The sequence below is a fragment of the Podarcis tiliguerta genome (assembly GCF_965153285.1).
Source record: "Podarcis tiliguerta genome assembly, chromosome: 16".
NCBI classification, from domain to species: Eukaryota; Metazoa; Chordata; class Lepidosauria; order Squamata; family Lacertidae; genus Podarcis; species Podarcis tiliguerta.
The window spans coordinates 31,317,869-31,338,684 of NC_139549.1; the positions used below are offsets into that span (position 1 = coordinate 31,317,869).

Consider the following 20,816-nt stretch of genomic DNA (forward strand, 5'->3'; position numbering starts at 1 on the left):
AAATTCCACAGGGCTTTACAGTAGCAATAACAAGTACTTTTTATTTTTATTTTTTTTACCGCACAATACTTAGCCACTATCCATGTTGGAGGTTTGTCCATAAAAGGAGCAAAACACAGCTATTTTAATTTCTTCTCCATTTGAGAGATTATATTAGCTTACACGAGCCGAGAAGAAGCCAAGAATCTTGAAAAAGGAGATTAAATGTTCTTTTATGAGCTCCCACCCCCCACCCCTTTGACAAACGACAGCTTTACAAATCAACATGCGTTTGAAAACGCAACGAGCGTCGGTCCATCTGCGGTCCGAGTCTTAAGATCAGTGCTCAGCTGGTAAATCCGCGCGTGGTGTGCTCAGTGGTTCGGAAGTTAAAAGCGAAGGGGAGGGGGGAAGAGGCATTTGTGACCTAAAGCGACTGATTAAAAAAATATCGATCAGGCAACAGATTAGCCAAGTCGCGGCCGAATGAAAAAAGAATTAAAAACATGAAATAATTAGAGCGTGCTGTTTTTAGAGCGAGCTACAAAACATATGTCCTCGGCTCCCATATTGTGTTGACAGAGGAACAAGCCAAGCATCTTTCTCCTCAAGACATGTGCAAGCAAATGATACTCCTGCTTAATGAGGTCCCGCAAAGTCCATAAAAAGCTGCAAGTCAAGATCCCCCGCCGGAGGAATAATTAAGCCACTCCGTGAGCCAAGCTCTCGTTGCACCAGCACCAACAGTGTCTCCACTACCCTAAGATCTACAAAGGACTAGCTGTGCCCCAAGGGGGTTTCGTCAGCAATTATGCTTTCCTCGGCAGCGCCAGTCTGCCTTTTCTTTTAACTGTTTCGGGATAAATTATACCGAGGAGCGAGAGCCACACCTAGGACAGCCGTGGAAGATTCTCGGATCTGGAATGTTGGTCACATTTCAAACGTAGCATTTTTAGGTCGGCAACGAGGTCAAGAGAGAGAACAGGTTGTGGGTTAGGACGAAAGGCTTATGCCATGGGTAGGCAAACTAAGGCCCGGGGGCCGGATCCGGCCCAATCAGTTGCTCAATCCGGCCCGCGGACGGTCCGGGAATCAGTGTGTTTATACATGAGTAGAATGTGTGCTTTTATTTAAAATGCATCTCTGGGTTATTTGTGGGGCCTGCCTGTTGTTTTACATGAGTAGAATGTGTGCTTTTATTTAAAATGCATCTCTGGGTTATTTGTGGGGCCTGCCTGTTGTTTTACATGAGTAGAATGGGTGCTTTTATTTAAAATGCATCTCTGGGTTATTTGTGGGGCATATGAATTCGTTCATTTCCTCCCAAAAAATATAGTCCGGCCCCCCACAAGGTCTGAGGGACAGTGGACTGGCCCCCTGCTGAAAAAGTTTGCTGACCCCTGGCCTATGCATTCCATTTCCCTGACTGTTAATTCCTGCATTGTAGTTGAGCTTTCACAAGATGCAAATTCCAGAAACCAAACGGAATACTGTACATGTTTCGCACTCATTTCCACGTTGTTACCTGTTGCATCGCCTTATGCCATATATTCCCACTCGGCCACTTTGATCTGTGAAACTGGCTCAGTTACAAGCACCACTTAATACCCAATCCATCTTTTGGTGTGGTAGCGTTTACACTTTGGAATTCCCTGCCTGTTGACATCAGGCTGGCACATTCCCTGCACTCTTTTTGGCACCTTCAAAAAACATTTTTGGTAAGACAACCCAGATATGTAGAATGTGGACATGTCTTTTTTTTAGTTTCTCGCCAATTTTAAGGTTTTTAAAAAATGTTTTAAATACAGTCGTACCTTGGAAGAAGAATGCCTTCACTCCCAAACAAATCGGCTCTCGAATAATCGAAACCCAGAAGTAAATGTTCAATTTTTCAAACAATTTTCAGAAGCCAAATGTTCGGCGCAGCTTCCACTTGGCTGCAGGAGGAGTAGTACTGTGCTTTGGTTTCTGAATTGTTCTGGGAGTCAAACGGTCTCCTGGAACGCATTCTGTTCTAAAACCAAGGTACCACTGTAGTTGTTTTCAACTCCTGTCGCTGATAATTTTATGGTTTTTATTCTCTTTGCAAACTGCTTTGAGGGTTTTTCTTTCAGGCGGCGTATAAATTTTATGCAATTAAATAAATAAGTACATAGATTTTTATTCCAGGAAAAGAACCGTTTGCAGCCTCCTTGACCTGGAAAATCGCAGGAGTAAAACAATGAAAACTGGGGAGGTGTATCGGCATATAATTCTTTCCTGTTGTTTTCATGGGTGAATCATAGAGAGGCAGAAGCACACATGGGTGGAAAGGCAGCAGGGCTCAAGAGTTTCAGACAAGGAGATTTCCCCCAGCCCTGTCTGGGGCTGCTGTGGATTGACAGCTAGCACCTTCTGCATGCAAAGTGGATGCTCCGACCAGGGAGAAGAGTTGGTGGAAGAAGATTGGAAAAAAAATTAAGTATATTTACAGAAATACTGCAAAATTAATGAATGTTAGAAGAATGCTGGAATGAAGTTACATGGTTTTAGCAGAAATGTTATAAAGAATTAAGCAAAAACTGATTGTTAATGGGCTAAAACTTAAAGTTAGATTGTGTTAAGATAAATTATAGAACAAAAAAAAAAGATTGAGAAAGATGGAAAGGATTTGCTGAAATAGCTAAATTGAACTAGAATACAAAAAAGGGAGGTGTGATTAATGTTCAGTTCAGAACCAAAATCTGAACCAAAGATACGCCAGAGGGAAAGAGTTTACTACCAGAATATAAGACCTAGAATACAGAGTGGGAAGGCACGGGGAAGTCGCAGACTTAAGTTAATGCTGAAGAATACAATGACACAATATTTGTTTTTAATTCTTTTATTCTTACCTTTTTCATTTTTCTTTTTGTCTTTGTACAATGTATGTATTGTTTTTCTTTTGCTATTTTCTTTTTGATGTGTTTGTCGATTTGTTTTTTGTTTGTTTATTGAATGTGGAAAATAAAATATTATTTTAAAAAAAAAGGGAGGTGTGAGGAGGTCGATGAAACAAGTAAATGAAAGGTAAAGATATGGAAATTGGATGTGTTTTTAAATGTTTTTGTTTGTCTTGTTGTCTTGATGTATTGTTTTTTGTTTTTGTTTTTATTTTTGATGTATTGTTTGTTAAATTTTTTATTGTTTTTTATTGGGGTTTTTTTGCTTCTTTTTTCTTTCTGTAACTACTAAACTTTTAATAAATATTATTCTTTTTTTTAAAAAAAAAAAAGCAAAGTGGATGCTCCGACCAGTAAGCAATATGTCTTCCTCCCCGCTCCTGGTCTGGGCTTAGAAGAGTGATATACCATATTTTTCGCTCTCTAAGATGCACCTAGTTTTAGAGGAGAACAAGAAAAAAATTATTCTCTCCCTCTCTGCACAGTGCCTCTCCAGCAAAGCGGGAGGAGAAATGGAAGGGGCTCTGTTTCTCCTCCAGCTTTGCTGAAGGGGCGCCGCGCAGCTTTCCTTCTCTGCGCCGCGCCTCTCCAGCGAAGCGAAGTCAGAACTGCGAGAGGGATCGCTGCGCAGTGAAAGCAGCGATCCCTCTTGCTGTTCTGGCTTCTGGGGTAGCCATGCCAAGCCTCTTCAGGGCAGGGGGAGAGTTCTTCCCATTGCACTGAAGAGGCTTCACGCGGCTATCCCTGAAGCCAGGAGAGTAAGAGAGATCGGTGCGCACCAATCCCTCTCGCTCTCCTGGCTTCTGGGATAGCTGCGAAGCCTGCATTCGCTCCACAACACACACACACATTTCCCCTTACTTTTTAGGAGGGGGAAGTGCGTCTTATAGAGCGAAAAGTATGGTATTCAGAACTACATATTCTCTTCATCTCGGGGTCCTTGATGGTGGAAAGGCAGGAAACAAACGCAGGAAAATAGCTAAAAGGCAGCGAGAGCTCTACCATTGCAGAGGAGTAACCGGTCAAGTTCTTTGACGGGCTTTTCATCATTTGCTCGGAATACAGATGGCCTCCTGGAGCGGGCAGACTGTGCCCACACCAGCTGTTCCCCATGAAATGCCCTGGAAACAGTTGCTACCAGTCAAATCGCATCCCAGAACCATCCCTCATTGGGGCTCCAGTGTTTTGTTAACTTTCCCTCGCAAGAAAAGGCCGTTTCTCCTTCCTAGGAGACAGAACCCTCTTGCTCAATGATATTCTGCAAAATGCCGGGCTGGTTAAGAAATCCACTTCAACAACATCCCTGGAATCTCACAAGGTGCATTTTGCGGGGTGAAACTCATCTAATAACATTTTTTAAAAGAGGGTTTGCTTTTATCTTTTTGCTTGCTTGGCAAACAACCACAGCAACAAACTGTGTGGTCAAGCGACTGAAGAAGAAGAAGAGGAGTTTGGATCTGATATCCCGCTTTATCACTACCCGAAGGAGTCTCAAATTGGCTAACATTCTCCTTTCCCTTCCTCCCCCACAACAAACACTCTGTGAGGTGAGTGGGGCTGAGAGACTTCAAAGAAGTGTGACTGGCCCAAGGTCACCCAGCAGCTGCATGTGAAGGAGCGAGGAATCGAACCCGGTTCCCCAGATTACGAGACTACCGCTCTTAACCACTACACCACACTGGCTCTCAATACTGACTGAAATATTTGGGATGATTATAAAATGCTGCAGCCCCCAAATGCTGGTGTGTGTGTGTTGTGTTTGTTGGTTTTGTTTAAAAAGTAATTTTTATTACATTTTCATTTTTTTGTAATCACAATATCCATACATAAATCAATAAGCTCAAACTTCGTTCTAACCGAGCATCGACCTCCTCCCGTCCCTCTTCCTGACTTCCATACATATTTACTTTATTCTTAGGATTTCTATAACCACTTTTTTACCTTCTCTCTTATTTTTATATTTCCCCTTACTAAATATAAATCAGTTCCTTATATTGTCATTACAAAACATATCAACTCAAAGCTACAAACGTTTTCAGATGTTTACAATATTCTTTCATAGGCAGTCATACTTCGGGTTGAAGTTGCTTCAGGTTGAGCGCTTTCGGGTTGCGCTCCACGGCGACCCGGAAGTAGCTGAACGTGTAACTTCCGGGTTTCGCCACTCGCGCAGATGCTCAAAATGACGTCACGCGCATGCGCGGAAGTGGCGAATCGTGACCCACGCATGCACAGATGTGGGTTGCATTTATTTCAGGATGTGAACGGGGCTCCGGAACAGATCCCGTTCGTATCCAGAGGTACCACTGTATAATATAAATTTGCTCTGGTCCTTTTGAAACAGTTCATCACACTGATTCTGGATCTTCCCCGTCAGCTTTGCTAGCTCGACGTATTCAACCATCTTAGTCCGCCAATCTTCCAATGTGTCTGTGTGTGTTGTGTTTGAGTCTTTAGTTCAGTGGTCGAGCACCTGCCATTCATTCAGAAAATCCCAAATTCAATCTGTGGCATCTCCAGGCAAGGCTGGAAAAAGAGTCCCTTCCTGGAACCCCAAAGAGCAACTGCTTGTCAGTTTAGACAGAACTGAGCTAGTATTGACCAATAGTCCAACTCATGTTATTCCTCCATCACAGGGGGTTAGACTAGATGACCCCTGGGGTGCCTCCCATCTCTACAATTCTGTGTTCCGATGAAGAGCCTCTTGTCTTGCCCCAAAGTTATTCAGCTGTGAATTGCCCTTTGGTACTCCCACCATCCAGGTAGGGTTTATTTGGGGGTTTTTTAGGGTAGGAATTGCAGCTACTGCAACTTCTTTCACTCTGATGTCATCAGAGACATAATTACAAAAGAAAATATATCTTTAAAGGAAAAGGATATATCTATTTATAACTGGCTAGGCCACCTTTCGGGGAAGATCTTCCCATGTCAGCTTCCAGCAAACGCAAACCACGAAAGAGGAAAGTTCAAGAATATAGCGCAGTCTCAAGCCACAAATTAAAAACGTTCAAAATGTCACCAACAACTAACCAATTGACAACAAACCATTGAAAAATACAGTTCGAGCCACCACAACGAACACATATTCTGTAAGATCATCTCAATTAAAGCTTCCTGAAACATCTTCAAAGCTGTTTTGAAGGCCAAAATGGACAGGGCCCCTCTCTAACCACTCACATCTCGTACCCAGAAGGGAAGGTGACTCTTGAGGTGGCAAAGGTTCCCCACCCCTGCAATAAACAGATAAGATAAACCAGGCTTCCTCAACCTTGGCCCTCCAGATGTTTTTGGCCTAGAACTCCCATGATTCCTAGCTAGCAGAACCAGTGGTCAGGGATGATGGGAATTGTAGTCTCAAAACATCTGGAGGGCCAAGGTTGAGGAAGCCTGATATAAACGCTCTCCACACCTACCTTCCTGGTCCAAACCACTGAGATGATTGAGTGGGTATGCCACTGAGACAATAAAACACTGCTCCTGAAAGACCTACATTGGCTCCAAGTATGTTTCTGAGCACAATGCAAAGTGTTGGTGCTGACCTTTAAAGCCCTAAACGGCCTCGGTCCAGTATACCTGAAGGAGCGTCTCCACCCCCATCGTTCAGCCCGGACACTGAGGTTCAGCGCCGAGGGCCTTCTGGCAGTTCCCTCACTGTGAGAAGTGAGGTTGCAGGGAACCAAGCAGAGGGCCTTCTCGGTAGTGGCGCCCATCCTGTGGAACGCCCTCCTATCAGATGTCAAGGAAATAAACAACTATCTGACTTTTAGAAGACATCTGAAGGGAGCCCTGTTTAGGGAGGTTTTTAATGTTTGATGTTTTATTGTGCTTTTAATTCTGTTGGGAGCCGCCCAGCCAGATGGGCGGGGTATAAATAATAAATTATTATTATTATTACTCAACCTTTGTTTCTTCAAGTGCATGGAACACAAACATTAATGCCAAACAAGACTGAACCAATTTCTTCTCTGCTCAAATGAAGCCATCAGACTCTTAGTAGGATGTATGGTTAGGTAAGAAAGATGGGTGGCGTCCCCCCCACTCCTTTTAAAGCTTGAGATGACTTAAATAATTTATAGAAACTTCCAAAACTGGAACAAGTTTCTCTCTCTCTCTCCACCCCAAATTGTGTCATAAAACAGAAAATAAGTAAGGAGAAAGCACTCAAGTATAAAAGCATTTTGACATTTCCAAGAGCTTACTTTTGACATATAGACTGTAAAATTACCAGGCCGAAAAGGTACAAGCCATTACCTTGTTAACAGGAGGCTATGAAAGAACATACCCTTTAGAAGACTATGAAATGGGGAGGTCAAGCTTCTCTCCCAAATGTCCACTTACGCTGAAAGTGGTGGAGCTTTTCGGAGAGAGGCCAAGGAAGGCTGCTTCCCACAGAAATCTGAATGAGGTGGGCTAGAGCTGGATAGCTCAGTTGGTTAGAGCTTGGTGCTGATAATGGCAAGGTTGCAGGTTTGATCCCCGTATGGGACAACTGCATATTCCTGCATTGCAGGGGGTTGGACTAGATGATCCTCAGGGTCTCTTCCAACTCCACAGTTCTATGATTCTATGATTCTAACTGTGGTTTGAGGGGCAGCAGCATTGCTTGCCTTCACCAAGACTAGTGACCTGATCCGAAGGTGGGTGGATGAATCATGGTTCCTCCAGACCACCAGTATTTTGCAGGAGGAATTCAGGAGCATACCAGAAATATAGTAAAGGTAAAGGGACCCCTGACCATGAGGTCCAGTTGTGACCGACTCTGGGGTTGCGGTGCTCATCTCGCTTTATTGGCCGAGGGAGCCGGCGTACAGCTTCCAGGTCATGTGGCCAGCATGATTAAGCTGCTTCTGGCGAACCAGAGCAGTGCACAGAAGCACCGTTTACCTTCCCGCTGGAGTGGTACCTATTTATCTACTTGCACTCTGACGTGCTTTCGAACTGCTACGTTGACGGAGCAGGGACCGAGCAACGGGAGCTCACCCTGTGGCGGGGATTCGAACCGCCGACATTCTGATAGGTAAGTCCTAGGCTCAGTGGTTTAACCCACAGCGCCACCCGCGTCCCACTGGAAATATAGCTTTGTGCAAATAAAGCCGTCCAACAACTTTAATATACTTTGAAGAATGAAGAGTGTCAAGAAATCGGAGTAAAAAGTGCTGGATGAACTAACAGGAAGGTGTGCAAACAGCCTGCAAGCAAATTTGAGATGAAGATTCGATCAAGAACAGGGATAATCTAACCCCTGTGTAAGATCGTGTCACAGTCCGGTTCATGGGCGATCGAAGTCCCGGCTGGGGACGTCAGGACTGGGGGCAAGATGGCGGGGTGGGAGCAGGAACAGAAGTCCAGAAACCAGGAATCAGAAAGCCAAGAGTCTGAGGGTCAGAGAGCTGGGAGTCAAGAAGCCAAGGGTCCAAGGGCCAGAAGCAAGCAGTCACGAAGTTAAGGGTCGGAGGATCAAGGAGCAAGAAGTCACAAAGTCTGGGGTCTGAGGATCAAGAAGCAAGGAGCCAAGAATCCGAGGTTCAAGAATCAGGAAGCCAAACACAGCAAGGCAGGAAACGTGCTGCTGTGGCAAAGAGCCAACGGGAAATGCTGACCTTATATCCCTTCCCGGCTCTTGCCACCAGGTGCTGTGAGTTACCAATCGGCCTCACCTGTGTGGCTGCGCCTTGCCTCTTCAGAACAAACTTAGGAAGGCCCCAGTCCTGCAGAGTCCTATTGGTCACAGGGCCTGGCTCCTGCACGCACACTTGACAGATCGGTGCAAGCAAATGAGGATGAAGGCTCAATAAATAGGTCGCCTCGAGGGAAGACTCCGTATATTTGAAGGGATTGCCTAAACCCCTATTAGCCTTCCCACATTCCAAAATCTGCTTAACAGACCTGACTTGTTCACAGTATTTTGGGGGGGAATCAATAGGTGCTTCAAATGGATGTGACCTCAGCCATGACCTGACCTGGGCAGGTGCTTCCAGGTGCTTCTTTCTCCTCCTGAGTTGCCTCACATGCAGGTAGCTGTGCGCTTTTGCAGTAGCCCTGAAGCTCTTGCCTGGCTCACTGAATCCTTTGCTCCTGTGGCCCTGGAGGAGGTGAGGTGTGTGATCTGATAGCCAGCCATAAGCCCAGGTAAGGACTCCCACTCTTAGGGGAAGGGTGTCCACACTGAATGGCACTCTGAAGCCACTGGAAGTCTGGAAATCAGATGGCGGAGGGGGCGAGGGTCCTCCTCCCTCTGAGTAGACCTCTGGGCAAAGGCTGAGCACAAATACCTTGCATGCATTTGAGAAAGAACAGGCCCGGGAGGGGGGGAGATTAATTACGTTCACTGCAGCAAAGGCAGATCATGATAAAGATTTAGAAGAGTGAGAGAGTGTAAGAGACATGTTTCAGAAAGAGCAGATTTCATCAGACACCTTTTTATGCAGAGATTCCCCAGCCCTTAAAAACAACCAGCCAGCCAACCAACCAACCACAGGCTCCTTTTAATCAGCCACAGTATTAGTCTGCGGAAGGGAGGCGGGGAAGGTAAACGGTTTGTGCCTTCCCTGTCCAAGGTGACCTTCATTGTTTTAACATGCTAAAATGTTTGGCTTTCAAGAGCGATTGCGAAGATTTGCGAGTGGTACCTCTGAAAGAGTCCTTTGTGCTTTGAATGATACTTACGCAGGGTCCTAGCTGGTGAGGTACATTAGATGAAAGGAGCAAAACAGGAGCTTGGAAAAGCAATTATTCACAGAAGCTCTCTCTCTCTCTTTGTGTGTGTGTGTGTGTGTGTGTGTGTGTACACACACACTCTCTCATACACACACACACCCCATATGGGGGAAGGCCTGTGCTTACAACTCAATGACATTTGCCAGGTTTCAAAACAAGATTAAGGCAGTGGTGGGTAGTGCCCGTTGCAAAAGGGGCATGGCTCAGTGTTAGGGGTACCCACCTTGCATGCAGATAGCCCCAAGTTCAATCTCCAGCAGCTCCAGCAAGGGCTGGGAGAGATTCCCCTACCCGAAACCCTAAAGAGCTGCTGCCAGTCAGTGCAAGGAAATACAGAGCTAGGTGGACCAATGGTCTGACTCAGTAGAAGGCAGCTTCCGATGTCTTAAGGCAGCGGTTCTCAACCTGTGGGTCCCCAGATGTTGTTGGACTACAACTCCCATCATCCCTGAGCTCTGGCCTTGCTAGCTAGGGGTGATGGGAGTTGTAGTTCAACAACATCTGGGGACCCACAGGTTGAGAAAGGCTGTCTTAAGGGAAGGGCCAGTTCTGAGTGACAGAGAACCAATTTTCGCATGCAGAAGGTCCCAGGTTCAATGCCCGTCATCTGAAGGAAGAGGAGATAAACTCCAACAGTCCAATGTGGCTGTTGAGTGTGCAGCCTTTAATGCAAGGATGTTTCTGGGCGGAAACTCCTCTTGCCTCTAACCAATGGGCCAGGCTGGCTGCAGCTGATGGAAAGTGGAGGGTCATAGGCTCTCCATCCTTGGTCTACGCTCAGACTCAGCAACTCTGCAGAGTCTCCACCGGGCATCTTCCCTCGCCAAGCATTGAACCTGCAATGCATGTGTGCTCCACCACTGAGCTCTGGGCCCCTCTGGAATAGGATGCTTGCCTTTGTTTTAAATGATTTCTCTGCTCCCTTCCTGGGGAAAAGATACCAGGTATCATATACAATTTCGCTTTCAACAGCAAATATGTTTCTTATCAGCGGTACGACTATTCTGGGCAAACTCTGTCATCCGTGTGCCTGTCTTTCTTTATCTAACAGTTAGCATGCGACGGAGGCCCCTGCTAGATCCATGAAGCACAATGCCCATTAAAGTGCAATCCTCCATCTTATCTCCCTGCAAGGCTTATGTTGCAGCCTCGTCAACACGGCACCTCGGATCTGATCCTCCCTCTCTCCTTTTCGCTTTCTAAGGAGGAGCTGGCAGGGGCTGATGCATTAGGGCAACTAGAGTGTTGCCCCTCCAACCTCCACCTGCCTGCTTTCCTACTTACAAGTAGTCCAGGAGGTTACACTGGTTGTCAGCTTCCTCCTTCAGAGTCTCCTTGTTGCCCTTGTACAACCCAAGAGGGAGGAGGATGGGGACAAAAGCAGTTAGGTGGCCATTGGCTATGGCACCACCTACCATTGGGGCTCCAAAGGGGCACAAGCTGCCCCTTGTCTGCCTCACCAAGTCTAATCTTTGCTATGATTCATGCATCTAATTCCCCCTCTCCCCGCAAAATAAAATACCGTATTTTTCGCTCTATAAGACGCACCCAACCGTAAGACACACCTAGTTTTTAGAGGAGGAAAACAAGGAAAAAAATTATTCTGAATCAAATGTTGTTGAAGAGGCTTTGCCCGGCTATCCCTGAAGCCAGAACAGCAAGAGGGATTGCTGCGCACCAATCCCTCTTGCTGTTCTGGCTTCAGGGATAGCTGCGCAGCCTGCATTCGCTCCATAAGATGCACACACATTTCCCCTTTAGAAGGGAAAAAGTGCGTCTTATAGAGCGAAAAATATGGTATGTTTGAAATAGTCAGAAAAGGTTTGTCAGATCCATAGCTGTGCAAAAAAGGGGAAATGGGACCCTGCCTTATATCAGGCAAGGCTATTAGTCCAGTTAGTCTAGTGCTGTCTACTCTGGCTGGCAGCAGGGATAGGTTCCTCTGATCATCCACTACCTGTTCCTTTTAATGGCAGATGCAGGGGATGGAACCTGGCCCCTTGTACCAGCAACCTATGCACTCCGCCAAGCTATAGTTTCTCCGATAACTATCCAAGGAACGCTTGGTGATGTTATACGTGATTTACCTTCAGCTTTTGACAGGCTCTGGGAACCAGCCCAGCACCCAGTAGCATCCCAAGCAGGAGGGTCACAAATGGCCAAGTAAAAGTGAATTCTCAAGTGCTCGAGAGCAAGGAGAGCCCAGTTATGTGGAGGTTTCTGTTCTGTTTTCAGAACAGGAACATTTCTGTTTCCCCCCGGTCACCTGCCTGAGCTGTCTGCATTTTGCTTTTTTTGGCTTATTAAATCCAGGGGCAGAGAACCTTTTCTCCACCTCGAGGGCCACAGTCCCATCTGGGCAACCTTCCCAGGGCCACACACCAGTGACGGCCAGGGCCAGAGGCCAAACCATGCGGTGAATGCATGTAACAGTTCACCCTCCTACAGCCGGCCAGCTTCTACATACCCTTGCACAACTCCTCTCAAAACAAAAAACAAAAAAATCCTTCCAGTAGCACCTTAGAAACCAACTAAGTTTGTTATTGGTATGAGCTTTCGTGTGCATGCACACTTCTTCAGACAACAAACTTAGTTGGTCTCTAAGGTGCTACTGGAAGGAATTTTTTTATTTTGTTTCAACTATGGCAGACCAACATGGCTACCTACCTGTAACTAGAACACCCCTCTCGGTTGCACACCCAGGGAAGCTGGAGGCATTCTCAGGGTCCACAAACACCTTCCAGCCAGGCATAGATGTTCAGAGTGCCGAGGGGTGCTGGGGAAGGGTGTGACCTGAGGAGGGCTCCAAGGGCCAGATGAAGAGATGGAGGGCCGCATTTTCTCCCCCCCCCCCCGTGCAGATCTGCAGCTCTTCAACGCCTATGCTCCAGAAGCTTCAGATCAATATATCTACAAGGTGCATAGGGAACAACTTGCACCTTAATATCCACAAGACAAAGGAGGACTTTCAGAGAAAGAGATGTGAACTTGCCCCACTGTACATTGGGGAGGGCTGTGTGGAGAGGATCTTTTCCTTTAAATTCCTAGGAGTTTATCTCAGTGAAGACCTTACTTGGAAAATCAGTACAACCCAGGTGGTTAAGAAAGCCCAACAGAGACTCCATCTCCTCCGAGCATTGCAGAAGAACGATGTCAATCGACATTTGATGACCTCCTTCTACCGGTCCACAATAGAAAGTGTCCTTTCATACTGCATCACGGTGCGGTACGCTGGTTTAACATCAACTGATAGGAAGTGCGAACAGGGGGTGGTGAATACAGCACAAGATATTATGAATCCGCTGGATGAAATAGCGGACGAACGTTGCCTCAGGAGAGTGAGGAAAATTCTCAGGGATGATTCACACCCTGGCCAGCACTTTCTTGATCTCCTGCCCTCAGGCAGAAGATACAGAAGCATGAATAGTCACACCAACAGGCTGTTAGGCCACTGAATGAAAAGATAACTACAGGGCAACTGACTTTCGGGTTTGGTGCGTGTGCTTCAGTAAACGAGGGGAATTAAGACTAAGAGAGCTGAGTGGTGGGTACTCGTGTAATCTCACTGTATGCAAGTTGTACAAGTGACAATAAAGTACCGTATTTTTTGCTCTATAAGACTCAGTTTTTCCCTCCTAAAAAGTAAGGGGAAATGTGTGTGCGTCTTATGGAGCGAATGCAGGCTGCGCAGCTATCGCTGAAGCCAGAACAGCAAGAGGGATCGCTGCTTTCACTGCACAGCGATCCCTCTTGCTGTTCTGGCTGCTGAGATTCAGAATATTTTTTTCCTTGTTTTCCTCCTCCAAAAACGAGGTGCGTCTTGTGGTCTGGTGCGTCTTATAGAGCGAAAAATACAGTATTTAAATCAAACCACAATAAACCCTAGATAAAACGGCGCTCCTTTCACCTCTCCTCACCCTGTTGAGAGGTCTTGGCAGAGAAAAGGCCAAAGCCGATGGTTCCTACCTTGGTCTCAGTTCTCCTCGTGGTCCCGTCTTCTGAAGTCACAATGGAAACGTGGGACGTCGGGGTTCCAGGGTCTTCCTCCACAGTTACAGTCTCTTCTACCATTTCCTGGGGCTCCTGCATCATTGCTATCGAGGTCTGGTTGCTGGGGCTTTGCTCCTAGAGAATAAAGGGTGGATTGTGTCAATGCTGGGACAGAACTGGGTCAAATGTATGTTGGAAGTGTAAAGAAAAAGAAGGGACATTTTACCATATGCGGTGGGAATGTGGAGAAATTAAAAAATTCTGGGAAATGATATATAATGAGTTGAAGAAAATGTTTGAATTAACATTTGTAAAAAAAACAAAACCAGATTGTTAGGGATTGTAGGAAAAGACCTGCCAAGGAAAATAAAGAATTTATTTATGAATGCGACAACGGTGGCAAGAGTCTTAATAGCGTAAGGATGGAAGAATGAGGAAACCCCGGCAAATGAACAATGGCAAGAGAAATTGATGGATTATGCAGAACTGGCAAAATTGACATACAAACTGTGAGACAAGGAGAATTGTGACTTTAAAGAAGAATGGGAACTTTTTACAAACAACTTAAAAAAAACCCCCAAAATGAACTGGACTCCTTGGCAGGTTTTGGATAAACATACACAGATTTATTGACTGTTGATATAATAGATAGACAATTTAAGGATCTTTACAATTTGACAATATGCAGAGAACAACATGTGCTGAAAAATCAGAGAGAGGAATGGAAGGAAGTCTTGGGGGGAGGAGGGAGGGTTCTTTTTTGGGGAGGGGGAAAATTGGGGAAATGATTAAGATGATATGTTATGATAATTTGTTATAGTGAAATTATTTTTTAAAAAAATGCTGGGACAGAACTGGATGTCACAACTGCATAGAAACACCCACATGCAGGTAAGACTCAGGTGCCTCCTCGACCTTCACAGACCCCTTTTGTGCTCCCCACGTTCGCACCGATTCAGCAACAACCTCTGTGGACCCTCCTGATCAATTAGGAGAAGTGAGTCGTTCCTGATAAATGCTCAACCCCTGCCATCCCATCATCACACTTAAGCTCCTGTATTGAATTAGGCATGTTGTGTATGTGACAACGGCCGCAAGAGTCTTAATAGCACAAAGACGGAAGACTGAGGAAATCCCGACTAAAGAACTATGGCAAGAAAACCTGCTGCAGAACTGGCAAAATTGTCACATAAGCTATGGGACAAGGATAACTGTGACTTTAAAGATGAATGGGAATCTTTTACAAAGTATTTAAAGACGCAACAAAGTGAATTGGACTCCTTGGCAAGTTTTGAATAAACACTCACAAACTTTTTATTGATAACAACCAGCTAGATAAATTAAGGATTTATACAATTTTGTAACATGCAGAGAACAGCAGAGATTGGAAGTGAGGGAAGTCAGGGGGGGTGGGGAAGGGGGTTGTTTTATGGGAGGGAGGGAGGGAGGGAGGGAGGGAGGGAGGGAGGGAGGAGGGAGAAAAATGGGGGGGATTAAGGATGGTATGTTTTAAGATAATATGTTTTGTTTAAGTTCCTAATAAAAATTGTATCTATAATAATAATATAATATAATATAATATAATATAATATAATAATAATATAGTAATATATATCATTATATTATATCTATATAAAAGAATTAGGCATGTTGTGTCTCCCCTAGCAAGGCAGGCATTCTGGTCACATGGCAAACTCGCGCTGCCTCTTCAGTATGGAGTTTGTGCCATCACAACCCAACAATTAAATCAGAGGTGCATCGACAGGATCTGGCGAAGGACGAGAGAGGATGGCCGCTGGCCACACCGTGGTTTAAATTTCCAGTGGCCATGCCTCCCGTCAGTGCTGATTTGACCACAGGGCCTGCCCCGGGCAGGGCCCCAGCCAGTGCCAGTGACTTGTCCGGGCAGTGGCAAGTGGGGGCTGATCTGCACCCCCAGCCAGATCAATGTAGGGCCCAATGCCCGGTCGCAATGCCGCCTACCAGAAAACATGAGGAGACTTACAGGTACACTCCTTTTAAATCTACCGAAAGGACACATCACAGGGAGACTGACTCCTCTATCGGTCACAAGGAGGCACAGAGCAGGAATAATAAAAACTAGGCATATTTCCGATTCACTTAAAAATTAATTGCAATGGGCTGGTTTAATTTTGTTCGCTTAATTATGGCGATAGCTTTACTTTCTTCTGTAGCACTTGATTGTAAACGCAAATCACTATACATTATAGTTAAGACAGTAGGGAGGAAAGGAAAAGAACTGAACAGAAAAGAGGGTCAGCTTGCCTGCAGAGGCCACCCTGCAGATACTCTAAATAACACCGGTAAGTGGAGTTCATTCAAAGGTGTCATTTATTACCTATTTACAAAAGGCCATTTCTACATATTTAAAAGCTATTTGCTGCTCACAACAAGCCGACCAGTTCTTATTTAAAGCGTCTGTAAGTAAGGAATGGGCTGCCTTGAACGTTGCTCGTTGGGCTCAGCCCTCCACAACTGATAATAAAATCCTAGAATCCTAGAATCATAGAGTTGGAAGAGACCACAAGGGCCATTGAGTCCAACCCCCTGCCAAGCAGGAAACACCATCAGAGCACTCCTGACATATGGTTGTCAAGCCTCTGCTTAAAGACCTCCAAAGAAGGAGACTCCACCACACTCCTTGGCAGTAAATTCCACTGTCAAACAGCTCTTACTGTCAGGAAGTTCTTCCTAATGTTAAGGTGGAATCTTCTTTCTTGTAGTTTGGATCCATTGCTCCGTGTCCGCTTCTCTGGAGCAGCAGAAAGCAACCTTTCTCCCTCCTCTATGTGATGAGCCTTGACAAACACCAAGTGCAGAAAACTGAGTCTGAAGGTATACGCTGAGCTACTATGTGGCTAACCAAGCTTTGCAGCCAAAAATGCAAGCTACATATAAAAAAATGAAGGCACCAGAGTCCACTAGCTGAGCTATCCTAGTGGTTCAGCGAGGAAAGAGCTGCCGCTTAACTCCAAGCCAGGACACTGGATCCGTCTCTCTCAGTATTGTCTACCATGACTGGCATTGTCTTTCTAGGGTATGAGGAAGGAATCACTCCCAGCCCTACTGGGAGACGTGAGAAATTGAATCTGGGGGCTTCTGCATAAAAGGCAGGTGATCTAATACTGTGGTACCTCAGGTTAAGAACTTAATTCGTTCTGGAGGTCTGTTCTTAACCTGAAACTGTTCTTAACCTGAGGTACTACTTTAGCTAATGGGGGCCTCCCGCTGCCACCGTATGATTTCTGTTCTCATATTGAAGCAAAGTTCTTAACCCGAGGTACTATTTCTGGGTTAGCGGAGTCTGTAACCTGAAGTGTCTGTAACTTGAAGCGTCTGTAACCCAAGGTACCACTGTACTGAGTTACAGCCCTTCTCCAAACAATGAAGGGCCACAGTGAGCTGTCTTATACTGGTTCATCGAGGTAAATTAAAAGTAAAAGACCCCTGGACAGTTGAATCCAGTCAAAGACAAGTATGGGGTTGCGGCGCCCATCTCGCTTTCAAGCTGAGGGAGCCAGCGTTTGTCCACAGAAAGCTTTCCGGGTCATGTGGCCAGCAGGACTAAACCACTTCTGGCGCAATGGAAAACCGTGACGGAAACCAGAGCGCATGGAAACGCCATTTAGCTTCCTGTTGCAGTGGTACCTATTGATCTACTTGCACTGGCGTGCTTTCAGACTGCAGGTTGGCAGGAGCTGGGACAGAGCAACGGGAGCTCACTCCTTCATGGGGATTGAACAACCAACCTTCTGATCGGCAAGCCCAAGAGGCTCAGAGGTTTAGACCACAGTGCCACCCACGTCCCTTTTACCTTCCCTTAGTCTATCCTGTGCTAGGTTAAGGGTCTAAACAAGGACAGCCCCTATCACTGAAATTTGTTGTGTTATTGCCTTCCTGGAACAGGTATCTCATAAGCTAGAAGTATCTAAAGGACAGAGCTCTAATGATAGATATCTATTTTCCCCCATATGACATGATTATATTTCTTATATGAATATGGAGGCACACGGTTGCTCAGCGCCACCAGAATATGCAAATGTCTGGCTCATCTAAGACTTTGCAGAACCTTGATTCTCAATAATGGATGGAACTGGCAGGTGGAGAAGACTTTTGTTTTTACATATCTTTGTTATTTCGCAAAGGGAATCTTTGTATGAGTCAAGGCTCAGTGGTTTAGACCAGAGCTCCACCTGCGTTCATCTAGACCAGTATTGGCTACACTGACGGGAAGCTCTCCAGGATTTCAGACAGGGTTTTCCTGGAGATGCAAGGGAACCTGGGTCCTTGTGAATTCAAAGCAGACGCTCTGTTCACTAGATATCATCTTCTTGATAACCTTCACGAGTGTTTGATAACATCCTTCATTCCTCGATGCTTTGCCGTTGTATTCCCATACAGATCCCCACCTCGTCCCTCATTTTGCAGCCCTGCGGGGTTAAGAGGTAAGGCCTATCCATTGTTGTGCAGCAGCAGCAGCAGCAACAAAGTTGTCTGTTTGCGCAGCCGCACAGCATTGAATGCTCTTTGTTAAAGCACATGGGAAGAAAATGCTCTTCTTAATCCTCACGTGGTTTTCCAAAACTCCTTTGAGACAAAACCGGCTAAGGTGCCCTTGTTCCGGACAGTTTTATTTACAGCTACAGACTGACATTTTGGAAGAATACTGAGTGTCGCAATTAAGGGCTTTGGAGTTTAACCCTGCAGGCAGTTTTAGCTCCCAGTCAGCTCAAACAATAAGCCCAGTCACAAAGCCTTCCCAACCTTCTTCAATAGGCGCTGCCCTGTTTAAACCGGGACGCACACAAAGTCATCCCTTCTTTTAATGAGGCCTGTTCTGTCTCCTTACCCGCCCCCTGGAATCGGAAATTGGACAGGAAGGAAAATAACAATCCGTTAAAATGTGGCTTCTTCATCGTCAAATCTTGGCACACCGCTATCTTAGCTGAAGACAGTGGCGCCTAAAAAATGTCACCGAAAGAACCCGCAAATGCGGACTGGGGACGGACGGACCTGAACACCTGTCAGCTCCAGATTCCGACCAGGAAAGGAAGAGGATTCTGTTTGTTCAGCTATGCTGCTCACACAACTCTTTCCAACTGAAAAATGGGATTTCGACCCCTCAACCATTTCACTGCTCCATTCATTTTTGTTATTTAAACCCAGCACTCCTTTTCAGAATTCATTTCTGAAAATCGCATTTGCTTTGTATCTGTTGTGCTCACTTTACAATTTTTTTAAAAAAAGGTTTCTCTCCCTGCACAGCAACTATTGCATATTTATTATCATTTCCTGCCTCCCCACCAGGGGTGGAGGAAGGGGGGTGCAGTTGGGGCAGGTGTCAGCACTGAGGGGGGTGACAAAATGTCGGGCGGCACTCGCCTGCAGCACACCTGAGCCACGCGTCTTTCCTGGGAGTGACGCAGTGGCTTGGGCGTCCGCAGGCTCTGCGCTGCCCCATACGGTCCGCCCACCGCCTCACCCTCAGCTGCAGGGCGGCTGAGTGGAAGAAGGGAGGCAGACTGACTCCTCAGAGCAGTGGCGTAGCGTGGGGGGTGCAGGGGGGGCCGGCCGCACCGGGCGCAACATCTGGGGGGGGCGCGCTCGCACTCGCAGCTCTCTGCCCCTACCTGGCTCACTCACTCTCTCTCACTGCAGTGCTGGCTGTGCGGATCCGATCCGAGCCGCCGGGTCGCCGCCCACTGTGGAGGGGAGGGTGCCAGGCGTGCGGTGCGGTGCGGAGAGAGAGCGAGGGACTATCTGGGCGAGGGACAGTGCAGCGGGGGGGGGGCGCAAATTACTTGCCTTGCCCCGGGTGCTGACAACCCACGCTACGCCACTGCCTCAGAGGCCCCAGCAGAGAATCCTGCCCCGGCTCACCCCGCCCCCATGGCCGGCTGGCCCCACCTGCTGCCCCAGGCGCCCAATCGGCTTGCCCCGCCGCAGCTCCGCACCTCCCACTTCCAGTTTCTTTCTTTCCTAAAGTACAGTCCTGGCTCCCCCGCAAAGAATCCTGGGATGTGTAGCTTGTTAAGGATGCTGAGAGCTGTTCATAGAACCCCCATTATTCCCCTTACAGTACAGTACCCAGAGTGGTTCAGTGGCCAATCCCTTCCCCCAGGGAAATTCTGGGAATTGTTGCTGTCACGGTCTGGTGCACGGGTGATCGAAGTCCCAGCAGGGGACGTCAGGACCGGGGGCAAGATGGCGGGGTGGGAGCAGCAACGGGGGTCCAGAAGCCAGGAAGCCAAGAGTCCAAGGGTCAGAGAGCCAGGAGTCAAGAAGTCAAGGGTCCGAGGGTCAGGAAGTAAGGAATCAAGAAGTCAAACGCAGCAAGGCAGGGAACGTGTTACTGTGGCAAAGAAGGGAAATGCTGGCCTTATATCCCTTCCCGGCTCTTGCCACCAGGTGCTGTGAGGTACCAATCGGCCTCACCTGTGCGGCTGCGCCTTGCCTCTTCAGAACAAACTTAGGACGGCCCCAGTCCTGCAAAGTCCTATTGGTCACAGGGCCTGGCTCCTGCACGCACTCCTGACAGTTGCTCTGTGTGGAGAATAGGGTTCTCCTACCAACTCTCAATATTCACTTGATGCAATGGTGCCTAACTTCCCTGCAGGCATCATCTAACCTCCGGAAGGGCTGTGGCTCAGTGGAGGAGGAGGTGCTCCTCATGGAGAGGGTCCCAGTTTCAGTTCCTGGAATCTCCAGGTACGGCTGGGAATGTCTGAAATCCTGAGAACCGCTACCAGTCTGTGTGTCAGGAGTCCAAGTTCCCAGCTTGATAACACAGTAAGCGTAGATAATTAAAAAGGAGGATTTGCTGCAAAAACAAACAGATAGCTCCAGACGGCTCTAACAAAGCATCATTACTCAAGATGACCCTTCTCAAGAGTCCTTCCGGCGTCGACAGAAGAAATTGAACTTACAACCCTTATATTTCTGGTTTGACTTCTTATCTATCAGCCCTCCCATTCGCCGACTCCTCAGACTTAGTGGGACAGCCCCAACCTCTTCCTGCTCCAAGAGGCTGTTATTCGCTACTGTGTGTGCTTCCGGTGAGCTTTGGCTGCGTTCAAGCCTGCTCTCAGCTACAGCCTTAGCAGCCAGCCCATCAAGGTCAGGAGAAGCCGAAGTCTGCAGCTGCCGGTTTTCCTCTGTCTGACTAACATCAAAGCCTCCCTGTTCCGA

General features: G+C 46.8%; 1 protein-coding gene across 41 annotated transcripts in view; it reads right to left on the bottom strand.

Moving 5' to 3' along the window:
• The window catches only part of ARVCF (ARVCF delta catenin family member), a 595,583-nt gene that overhangs the window by 172,237 nt on the left and 402,530 nt on the right, over positions 1 to 20,816 (bottom strand). For all 41 annotated transcript variants that reach the window (XM_083418215.1, XM_083418211.1, XM_083418185.1 and 38 more), the window contains one exon: positions 13,584 to 13,742. In XM_083418215.1, the coding sequence (XP_083274341.1) occupies positions 13,584 to 13,709 (126 nt within the window). In that variant the 5' untranslated portion in view covers positions 13,710 to 13,742. The remainder of the gene's footprint in view (positions 1 to 13,583; positions 13,743 to 20,816) is intronic.